We start from the raw sequence: 11,968 nt of genomic DNA, 5'->3' as shown, positions 1-11,968 counted from the left end.
CTTTCTATAAGATTTGCATAACATTCGTTTTCTCTGCACAAGTCGGACGGATTGTGGTGATCTCTCTTAATTACATCGATTCAAGAGGAGAATAATGAGTAATATTGTCCGGATTCAGCCTATGCAATATATTCATCTTCTAGATCTGGTAGGTACATCGTAGTTATGCGTTTGGATTATTTGCTCACTGACTCGCTCCTAACTGTTCTTCTATGGGGAGGAATTCTTCAGGGAGTTTGTAAGTTCTAAAATGTTCAGCTGCTAATCGTCGATGATTCCAAATGGTTTTTATCTAAGTAGTGACATTTTAATTCTGTCAATCTCTCCGTTTTGCCAGTTGATGCAGCTATTAAGGGCAAAAGAACACAATATTTCGACAAAAATCGAAATGTATGTTCTGAAATTTTGAAAAGTTTCAATTTCGCTTAATTTTACGTAGCTTATCAGTTAAGGTTACCAATTCCACTTTTCCATGGGGATTTGAACGTTAAATGCTCCTAGATATTGAATGCATTAGCTCTACCAAATATCTTCTGAACTAAGTATATTTTTCTTCGTACTGTTTTTAAAATCTTCTTCTTCTTTCTTCTCACCTGGGAAAGTGAAACAGTTTTCGTGACGTCAATAGTGTTGGACGTCACACCTGGAGGTGTAACCCTGCTGAAGTTGATAACAACTAGTGAACCGAGAATGAAATCAAACTAAGACAGATATGAAAGTAACTAGTTACGTAGTCAGTTGGCTTTCTTCATCCTATGAGTCCTTTTGCTATTTTTAGAACACTAATGTGACTGTACTGGAAGTGGGTCCAAAGAGTTTGATTCTACAGGATAATCACCAATTAGTGGCTGGTCCTTTGCCATTTGTTGTCATTCCACCAGGTCATTACTGTGTCATACAAAACCCAGTCAAGTGAGTCCTAAAAAAATATTTTTGTGTTATTTCTACAGTTATCTCCCTGAATATTTGTGATCTCAAACCATAACTGCATTTTCTCTTGCACATTTCAGACAGCCTTGTGAACCAGGAAAACAGTGTGACTTGAACCATGGGCACAGAGAAATGAGATTTTTCAAGGTTTAAATAGTTTCTGTTACAAATGACGACTCTTCATATTTTTCTTTATGATTTAATGCATTTGGGTATCAAAGAAGCCTGTAATTTTACTTTGTGGTTTTTATCGTTTAGGAACCATTCCCTCTTTATCCTGGTGAAGCCATTGAAGGAGCAAGAAAAATGTCTGGTAGGTGTCCAGTTTGTTGATTTAGATTCATATTAATGTGTATGTTAAATGACATTATGGACAGTACTTTGTGATATCTTTGGAGTACAATTGTACAGAGTTGCTAGGACAGGTGATTCCTCTGAGGCAAACAATCCTTGATTAAAAATTAGTTACCTTTTCTAATTTGATTGCACAGGTGGTAAGTCTGGAATCAAGGCTCTCCCAGTTATTGGACCCGATGAAGGTCTTCAGTTAAAAGCCATTGTAGATCATATAGATGGTGAAGAGGAGCGAAAGGCAGGAGATATGTGGCAGCTGGAGGGACCTCTGACTTACAGACCAACACCATATGCAGTACGTTAATATTAAATGAAACAACTTATTTCTAAGGAATTTATTTTAACCTTTATCCATGAAAACAGCTTTGTTATGGGTGACTTTCCTTCAGTCTATTTAATGTCAGAAACGGCTGTAATTTCCTGCAGAAAATTGAAAAAAGAGTAAGACCTTGTATCATCAAACATGGAGAAGCCTTGCGGCTGAAGGCCAGTCAGGGATTAGTGGATAAGACAGGAAAGTGAGTTAAATTAATTAATTCAGAGTAAACAAAGCAAACCTTGGTTACTATTTTTATATAGTTAGTAACTGTAGAACTCAGGTAAACATAAACAAGAGAAATTTTCTCAAGGAAAAACCAATTTGGTATCAAGAAACTGAACTGGAATAGCTATGGTAGTAAGTTGTGGTTTTGAGATTTGCTTGCTTGTACTTAAATGCATTATGATTGTCAGTATAGAATTGACCTGTGAGAATTTAATCAAATTGTTCATTGGTTTTTAGTTTGATGGAGGGAATAAAATTTACCTTAGTATTAAAAACTATTCACTAAAGTGGAGGTGTATATTTACCAGGCTGCTAAGCATCAAGATAAATATCCACTGTTAGCCACTAATGTTAATTGTTGTTTTGGTGTATACTGAAACATTGAGATAATAAAGCACAACTAGATGATTTTACCTGATTTATTCCTGCAATGGTTACAAAATTTTCAGATGCAAATCTCGTGCAAGTTGCTTTGAGGTGGATGACAAAGGATATTTGCAGTTTGAGTCCCCAATCAGAGCATGCCTTCAATGCTATCCATTGTTTTACTGCATGTATACCAAAATCACATATATTATCCATTTACTTACCAAAAGTAATTTTATTTGCTGTATATTAGTCAAGTTTTATATGATAATAGCAATTCCTTCTATGATGTAATAATTTGATCATTCTTGGATATGAGTTTTAACTTCATTTAACTTCATTTCCTTTGTAGGAATCGTGTTACGTCTGAGCAATGGTTAATAAGAGATCTTGGAGCTTATTTGCCTGGGGCCTATGAGGAGGTAAGTAGCCAACAAACCTTTGTCTAGTAAGAGTAACTGGACACCAGATTAGAACCATAACTATGATGCAATTTGTGCATCATCATCATTTTTGATGGATACTCTAACTAATTGGCTTAGGTATAATCTAAAAAAAATAATATTTATATTACTGCCCCTGTTAGCCTGCACACCAGAAAAATATTTCCTTTGTCATTTAGTGACCAATGTTTAAACTATGTAGAAAGTCAGTAAACACAAAGTGAGACACATAACCTCCCACAAGTTTTCCAAACCTTTTTGTAAACGTTTTTGCAATCTTAACAGATGGGTGTTAAGTGTGTCTTTACTCTATTTCCACAACCAAATTGAAGGCAGTTTTTTCTGAAAAAAGTCCATCACTATATTGTGTTGCTAAGGGCAATCCATATGAAACAAGTGAGACTTAATATTTTGCAGTAAACAAATTTTTTTCTCCTATGCAAGCAATAGTGAGCACACTAAAACATGGAGGGTAGGGATATTGGGGGCTCTTTGCCCCCAAAACTTCATTAAATGGGCTGATGTAGCCCTCCTTTCCTCTCCTGCCCTGCTGCCATCATTTAAGTTTCTGTCAGTGATGACTTATTCCATTCTTCTTCAGGTGGTGGGTGTAGAAAAAGCTCACACTCTGACAGAGACAATAGCCTTGCACATGAGAGCAAAACAGACGTGCATTGATGCACTTGGGAAAAAGAGGTTGGGAATTATATTTTATCAGACAAGTGTAAAATTAAGGTGATGTGTTGAATAGCTGTAAAGATATCAGACTTGGTTTCACTCAATGAATTATGGCTCATTTTAGTAACTGTAGTCATTCTGTAATAACCATTTAGTTGCTTTTTGCAAAAGTGCAAGTTTGCATTGATCTTTAGATTATTAATCAGACTGTCTAAAAACCAAATGTGAGAAATATGTTTGTTAGAAATGCAGGAGAGGAGTGGCTTGTCACCTCTGAGGACACAGAGATGTATATACCAGAAGTGTTTGAGGTAAAGTAGACAACTGAGTAGTATGAGAGCTATGTTATAATTGTTAATTCTTCTTTATCAAAACTGAAGACCAATTAAGTACAACAGCACATCAAGGAAACTCCTTTAATGTGTTGTTTGAAATTAACAGGAAGTTGTTGCTGAAGTGACTCAGACAGTTTTGTCTCGTAAAGAATACTGTATTGTTATGGACCCTGTTGATAGCAAAGGCCATAACCAGCTGGGCAAGAAAGAACTTCGCAAAGGAGTGGCCTCTTTTTTCTTACATCCAGGTAATTCTTAAGATTAAAAAGCAAACATTTGAAATTGGTGAAGCAACCATTTGATGGTATTATCTATCACCATTCTATCAATTACTATTGATTGGTGAAGAAGGAAAGGAGCTCTGATTGAGTTAAGAAGGGCGATGCATGCTGTGATCATTTTACAGGGGCAACAAACACTAAAAGGAATGTCATATATTAAATGACAATTCATTGGGGGATTGTTTAAATAACACATTCTTGTATAAATTTTGTGATTGCCAGGAGAAGACTTGGATGGTGGAATATTGAATTCTTATATCCTGGAGGCAGATGAAGCCTTGGTATTGTCAGCAGTGGATCATTTTGATGAAGAATATGCAAAGAGTGAGTGATTGCTACAAATGACATATAGTTAAAGATTTATGCATGGATAATAACTTTTCTTTGAAGCATCCCTTAACTCTCAAGGGAACTCTGGAGAGTTCAAGAAAAAAGACAGTCCAAAATCACCCTGGGAAAGGACTATAGAGAGAACAACTCAGGACTCTAGACCCAGCTGGAAGCAGGCATTGTGGCTTTAAGAAGATTTAAAGGAAAGAAGCTAGTCAATGTCCTGTGCACCACTTGATGGGGAGAGGACTGATGACAATGATGATGATGATGATGATGATAACCCTTTTCAAATCATGATGATGATAACCCCTTTCAAACCATCTGGAAGTTGTTCATTGTATGTTTTCTAAAAATCCCCATATAATGACTGTACTGTGTTGATTTGTGATATTTATCCTTTCAGAGAAGTATCATCGTTCTCCAGGGGACCGCTGGATGATATTTGGTCCAGTTGAATACATTCCACCAATAGAAGTTGCTGTTAAAGCAAGAAGGTCTGGAGAGCTGTTTTTAATAAGTGTTGATGGCATTTTTTTCTTGAGTTGGGATGGTTTGAGACGTGACATTGGGATGGTTTGAGACGTGACATTGGGATGGTTTGAGACGTGACATTGGGATGGTTTGAGACGTGACATTGGGATGGTTTAAGACATGGTAGTTTGCTGGTTTGCAAGTTGGACTGTTGGGCTACCCAAACAGTCCATTTGGTTTTGATGATTAGATCATTTGTTGTCCATGATACTGACTGTCTTCTCAAAAGTCTGAGTAGAAGTTCTAGCACCAGCTTCACTTTACCTGATTACATCCACTCAGTTTGTCAAAATGTCACTTGCCCCTGTTTCCAGCAACTTTTCATATCATGACTACTTTCACAGGATAATCAGACCACATGATCAACTGTTACTGGTTCAAACCACGTATATTGATTTGTGACTATTGTAAATGAATTATATGGGCAATCAGGAAAAAAGTAATACTGAGAACAGACCACTACCAGTACCTGTAATAGTTTATGATCTTAAGTAAGCAGGGAAGCAGTGATCACAAAATACTTTTATTTTTATCTTTCCAAGATGTTTAATTAACATTCTGACTTAATCTGTATTATTTATTTCAATAGGAAGGCTGTCCCTCTTTGTGAAAATGAAGGGATTTATGTTAGGGACACACAGAGTGGTGCAGTGAGTAGTTGCCTTTGGTTTAATTAATTATTGATAATTATTAAGTTCTCACAGTGTTCATCTTTGTTATTTTGTCTCAGGTACGTGCTGTTATGGGACCACAAGCATATCTACTGGGGGCCTATGAGGAATTATGGGAAAAGGACCTCACTGATGATGTGGAAAATATTCTTAAGTTTGTCTTCCGTAGTATTGGTTTTCTATATTCTTTTATTGCTGCAAAAATGCATTTGCCTTGGTTAGTTTGCCTTCTTTAATTTTCTCTGTGTCTATCAGATGAACTGGCAAACTGATTGTGTTTGAAATGTTAAAGGGTATTTGTACAGTAACATTTTAGAAACTGACATTTTCATTCATCTAATGTTCAGGAATGGTGGAGGCATTGGCTCTGGTGACATTCGGAAAATGGCATACTTTGAATCTTCTATTAATCCCTCATTCACAAGAGCTGAGGTGTGTGCCAAGTTATTTGCTTGCAACCCATGAAAGCAAAGACCAAAGGAATCATTTTTTTACTTTCGGAAAGAATTGAATTGTAAAAAAAAAACTTCGAACAAGGAATGAAAATTAATGATGGAATAAAAAAGCTATTGATATTATATATTTTAACTGTAAGATGTATGTTCTCCATTCAGGGAAGAGATAAGACTCAAGTTATTGTTTACCGCTGCCCAGGATATACTGCTGTTCAGGTAATTCTGGTATCCATGAAAACATATTTACAACATTTCATAAGCCCTTAAATTTCCTTATACATGAAGAGAAATGCAATGAGAGCAATATTTTTAATGTGCTTTTCTCAGGTGTACGACTATTTAAGGAAAACTGCAAGAGTCATCTTTGGACCAGACCTGGTATGTAGAAAAGTGAATGATTTTCATTATAATTTATTGTTACATTATGACTAAGATGATATGGAAAATGACTGATAGGAGGCCCCAACCACTTTGATTCATCAGCAGTCTAATTACTAGCAATCACTCACTTGTTTATCCAGCACCTTTCTGGCTGGTAACATGGAATTTAACCCTCTGACCCCGAAGAGTGATCAGCATCTAGTTTCTCCTTACAATATCATCTAGGAACCAAACAGTCTCAGTGGCTCAGTGGTTGGAGCATCAGAGTGCAGAATTCGAAGGTCTGAGGTTCGATTCCTCATGGGGACTCAGAATTTTTTCTTTGTCCCACGCTCATGACAAGACAAAAAAACCATCTTTCTCCACACATTAAGGTCATGAGAATAAATGAGATCACCAACTAAAACAAATTCTCTTTGCCAGCACCTCAGAAAATGTAGACAGAACAGAAAAGAAAATATGCATACTGATTTTAGGGTGGAAAGGGTTATTGAAAGCCTCTTGTTCATTTTTGTACTTTTTGTATTTCAGGTTGTACTTGGACCACATGAGAACTTCAATGTGCTTAGCTTGAGTGGTGAGTGAACTTTCTATTCCTTTTCTTTCACTTCAAAAACCTATGCCACAACAAAACACATAGTCTTTCTGTGTATTACACAAAATAATTTTCCTTCATGAGTAATCTTATCAACCTGTTGACTTAAATTACCAGCTGGGAAACCTAAGAAGCCAAACGCCTTGAAAACCATCTGTCTGATGCTGGGAACGGATTTTATAACAGATATTATAGAGGTAGGCAGTTAGTGTCTGTGTATCACTTGGTCTGCTACGTTTTCCCGCGCTTCAGGTAATGTGCCTTTTTCCACTTTCTCATTGGCTACTGATAATGTAAATCTTTTTTCTGATTGGTCGTCGGGATTACTTTGGGTTTGGTTCTTCGTCACTCAATTGAAAAATGCTCTATTTCACTTCATTTCCACTTGTTAATACTCGTTTATTTTTATTGCAGGTGGAAACATCTGACCATGCTAGGCTTAAGATCAGAATTGCAATGAACAACTTCTTTGAGGTAATTTGGTTTTTGAATACTCTTAAGACGTTCAGTTACTTGTGAGCCAATCATCTTTCAGAATCTGGGAGAAGGCTAACTTGGTTTGGTGTACTTTCAGGTCGAGAGAGGGAATAATGAGTCAGAACAGGCAATTTTTTCTGTCCCAGATTATATTGGAAATGCTTGCAAGAGTGTTGGTAAGATACAGTATTACTCTGATTCAAAAAGATAAACCTAGCATTTCTTTAAAGGGCTTTTCCAATTGGTTAAGAAACTAAAACACTCCTATATATATAAGTCTCCCGCTCTTTCCCCACCCCTCCGCCCACCATTTATTAAGCATAAGAATGGAAGGTATGTGTGTTAAAAGAAACTTGCGTTCTTTCTCCATATTTAGCCAGTAGAATCCGCGGAAAAGTAGCACAAGTAGCGTTTGATGAATTTCATCGCCATTCCACATCTCTCATTAAGAGGGCCGTGTTCGGAGTCGAGAAAGATGGAACAATCAAACAACGCCTTCGATTTGACGCTAATCAACTGGTAAGGGAATGAAAAGCATTCTTTGTCGTCAGTTGAAGTCGATTTCTTCTAAAATAATCTTATCGGGACTTTTTGAATCCTGTTAAGTTGTATCAAGACACATGAACGCTTTTGGCACAGAATTCCTTGTAAAATTGCTTGAAAAGAAGACATTTGACCTAAAAAAGGCAAAGTCTAGTTCTAGCTTGTTTTAATACGTGAGGTCAAGTTACGAATGGAAAATTAGGAGTTGTTTTCCTTTTTTTTAAATCACCAGGTGGTTACTAATGTTGACATCCAAAGCATCGAGCCTGTGGATTTGCAAATGAGTGAAAGCCTCAGTAAATCTGTTCAAATGGCCATTGAGATTTCTACAAAGTAAGTTCAGCAACCTTCCTTTCCAAGAAGCAACTTTCTACGTCAACACCCTTTGATTGACTAGCATCTAATTTCTCCTTACAATAATATCCCTTAATCAATCACTAAGGTCACGTGAAAAAAGAAATGATTACCGACTAATGGAGCTCTTGATTGTTAAAAAAATTCTCCTTGTCCACACTAAGGAAATGTATAGAGAACAGTGTAGAGAATATACATAAGGATGTAAAGATGTAAAGGGTTAAAAGACGCTGATTGTAAGTGGGCGCTAGGTGAGCAACGAGCCGGTGAAGTGTATCCTAGTATCGCTAGCAGTGGATGCGATGGTTGTATAGTTGGTAGTGTAAGGAGAAAATGAAACTGATCATAGTAGAGTTTACATATCAGGTCCATTGAGCGAGCTGCTGAACATGAAGCTAAAAGAACAGAACAAATGGCGAAAGGATTGTTAGAAAGACAGAAGCTTACTAACGAGAAGGTTCGTGCAGTGAAGGAGCTTACAACAAAGTAAAGGACCAGTTTATTATAAACTTGTGTTACGCGAATCAGTGATGGTAAAGGGTCTAGAAGCTGTTTTATTCTCATCCAGTATTGTGGCCTGGGTTCCACTCCCGATTCTCAAGACTAGATTATGTTGAGTTCAGGCGCTTAATTCGCAATTTTTCTTGATTCCATAGTCTTCTCCTGTGCACAAATATTATGGTGATGTAGAAAAATTCCATCTCTCTGGATATTTCTCTCAGGGCCAAAGTCAAATTTATGTTTTTAAACTTGCCATAGCACCGCTTATGTTATTATTACGTGTTTTTGTCAATAGCCATTCGCTCTGATGAAGGGCTAACGCTCGAGATGTCAGCTTTGAAACTCTTTGCGCTGGCCAATTTACGTTATCAACTCAGTTGATGATACTAAATTACCCTATTTTTCCTTTTAACAAGTTGTTAGGAGAAGGGCAATGGAGTGTGGAGGGGGTTGCTTCCCTTTAAAACCTTTATTGGGCCGGAGTGGATGAATTTACAAATGCATTTATAACTTGACGAATAGATTTATTACTTTATTACACCCATTTTGAAATCACTGGTGGTCCCTGTAATCTGATTGGCTCTAATCGGTGCGATTTATTCACGAATCACATCATTATTTGCTTTAAATCACATCTTTTTCCCAGCTAATGAGGAGGCTACACTAAAAACAAAACAACCAATCAGATTTCAAGGCTTTTTTAAAGTAACCTATCAAATTTCAAGAAAATAAAAGACAAGTAGTATCATGTGGCAAATTTTGCAAAGTTTGTTTCTAAAACTCTTATTTTCCTCCCCCATAAAATGGATGAATTTAATTTCAAATCGGCTCAGTACAGCATCAATAAAATAATTGAACTGACCAAGCCTGTATTTGGGCGATTTCAAAGTGGATGTAATAAAGTGATAATTGAACCTCGTGTCGTGCAATTTTGGTCTGAAATCATACTTGTGATTTCAAATCACGCGTATGATTTCAGCCCAAATTGCACTCCACTCAGTTCAATTACCATTATTAATTATACTCATTTTTCATTGTGAAAATAGAAATGGTAATTAAAAACGTGTCTTTCTCATTAGGAAGCTGAAAATGCGCGAGTGAAGTTATTTGAACTGAGAGCGATTACTGCCGCAGTAGAATCTTCAGGACAAACTAAATCTGAGGCACAGGTCAGCCAACTTCATATATACCCACCCTTTGCATACATGTTGCTAATTTTCTGATTTTGTGGGACTTTTCAGAATTCTTCATATGACGCTTCTTTCGATAATGTACAAGTTCGTGTTTGTTTGTTTCATTTCAACAACCTCTTCGAGATTTAAATCAACGTTACTCTAGTAACAAAATGTTCTTATTATTCCAAAAGGCTCAGGCAGAACGTTTGCTTATTGAAGGGGAGAGTGCAATAGAAGGTATAGACGAGTTTGGTCGTGGAAGTTGTGCTTTACTTACGAGTAGTATACGGGGGCACTATGGTCTACAGGCAATCAGATGAGATTATTTTGTACCACTTGCGTCGTTTCCGCGCAGCGTAACAGTATTAATCCTTGCTTGAAACTTAGGCATGACAAAGAGATTGAGTTATTTCAAATCACCATCTTTGAGGCCAATCCGGCCATATGAATGGTTTATTTGTACCATGTGGTAAAAAATACTCCTCTCTGATTGGCTGTGTATCATAGTACCCCTGTATACCACTCATACATTATAGAAAGTGCAGATATGTTTGATTCTAACGTAGCTTTTCCCGTGTGTTTAGTCGCTAAACTCAAAGCAGAAGCTGCTGAAGTTGAGCTACTTGCTGAGTTAGAATCTCAAAGAATGGTGAGTTGGAGGATAATTGATCAGATGCAACTGTAGCGGAATGCGTGTATATCTTATCATTTCTCATTCCTTATTTAAGGAGAAAGATGGGGAACTCGAACACCAGAAGCGACTTAATGAACTCGATCTACAGAAGGCCAAAGAACTGGCAGAAATCGAGGTTTGTAGCATTGTGTTCTGGCATCAATTTCAAAGTGGTCATGACTCATATCAAGAGAATATTTATATCCTCGTGCTTATTTTCAAACTCGATCATTATCGTAGACTGACAAGTTTGCCGCCATGGTGGAAGCCCTGAGTGCAAAGACGATCAGTAAGATTGCGCGCTCTGGTCCTGAGTCAGAGGTGAGGTTTAAACTTTACACTGTTACACTGGGAGCGTTTTAATAACAGCGGAGGACGGATGGAGATAATTTTGAAGATGTAATTATTTGGTTGCTGACCAATATCTTAATCTTTGATGTTATATGCGGGCTTGTGTTCTTTTTATCTAAATTTTAATACCTTTATTCGTACTTTTTCCGCGCTTATCTTCGTTTATGACTTCGCGTGCTTTTCCCGCGCTTTTTACGGATCACATGTTTTGGTTTGATTTGCTCCCGGTTACTTCTGTTACCGCGTGTGTTGTGACGATCACTTAAAAAAAATTGAAAGTATTCCACCACGAGTAAAAATTGATAAAATCTACCAACTTCTCTTAAGCGTGGTAAACATTGCAACGCAACGCGGGAAATGGAAAGATATGACCCGAGCTAAATAGATATGTATTCTTTTATACTCTGCCGTTTTATCGACAGGCCGGGCTCCTCAAGGGACTGGGGATACAGAATGTCCTCATTACTGATGGAAAAACGCCTCTCAACCTGTACCAGTCCCCAAGCGGCTTTTCCCAGCCGGCAATGATGAGCTAGAGACCGATAACGAGAGCTCAGGAGTACAGTACAGTACTCAGTAATTTTAAGGTGAACTTTCTTCGTCAATATGATAACAGACTGGTTTTTAAACTGTAAGTTCTGTCTGTGCACTCGCACTTAAAAACAGTAATGGAACCAAAAAATAAAGGACTTAGATTTGAAAAAGAAAAAATATAAAGATTTAGAATCTTTGGTTTAAAGCATTGATTCAGCACACTAACCAATTGGAAAGTTCCTTTTAAAGATGGACAATTCAAATGGCAATAAATAGTGGTGGGAAAAGATCTGTGTATACCTGACGTGTGTATCACATTTTACACAGACAAGAGTTGTCGCCGGAAAGAATTAAAGACATGAATAATTTAATAAATAAGATTGTTGATGGTTTGTCTTGTCATTTGCTGATTTTTTTTCTATCGCCACCTAAACTGCAGCACGTTTATTACTTTATTTAATTT

At 37.1% G+C, this 11,968-nt stretch overlaps 1 protein-coding gene across 1 annotated transcript; it reads left to right on the top strand.

Annotated features, from left to right (window-relative positions):
• The first annotated feature begins 68 nt into the window (after window positions 1-68).
• Window positions 69-11,897, top strand: LOC113684060 (major vault protein alpha). Its single transcript, XM_027201359.2, has 30 exons — window positions 69-148; window positions 779-912; window positions 1,011-1,077; window positions 1,189-1,243; window positions 1,422-1,579; window positions 1,711-1,802; window positions 2,547-2,616; window positions 3,239-3,333; window positions 3,560-3,626; window positions 3,757-3,898; window positions 4,154-4,255; window positions 4,668-4,758; window positions 5,385-5,445; window positions 5,526-5,620; window positions 5,814-5,898; window positions 6,081-6,137; window positions 6,249-6,299; window positions 6,834-6,879; window positions 7,015-7,094; window positions 7,312-7,371; window positions 7,472-7,550; window positions 7,751-7,893; window positions 8,150-8,250; window positions 8,638-8,728; window positions 9,852-9,941; window positions 10,139-10,184; window positions 10,532-10,596; window positions 10,676-10,756; window positions 10,861-10,941; window positions 11,394-11,897. The coding sequence occupies exons 1-30, from the start codon at window positions 95-97 to the stop codon at window positions 11,505-11,507; spliced, it is 2,553 nt and encodes an 850-aa protein (XP_027057160.2). The 5' UTR covers window positions 69-94; the 3' UTR covers window positions 11,508-11,897.
• The last annotated feature ends 71 nt before the right edge of the window (window positions 11,898-11,968 follow it).

This window comes from Pocillopora damicornis, chromosome 2, assembly GCF_964200805.1.
Source record: "Pocillopora damicornis chromosome 2, jaPocDami1.2, whole genome shotgun sequence".
NCBI classification, from domain to species: domain Eukaryota; kingdom Metazoa; phylum Cnidaria; class Anthozoa; order Scleractinia; family Pocilloporidae; genus Pocillopora; species Pocillopora damicornis.
The sequence above is the reverse complement of the archived record's forward strand: the minus strand, read 5'-3'. Positions and strand labels throughout refer to the sequence as shown.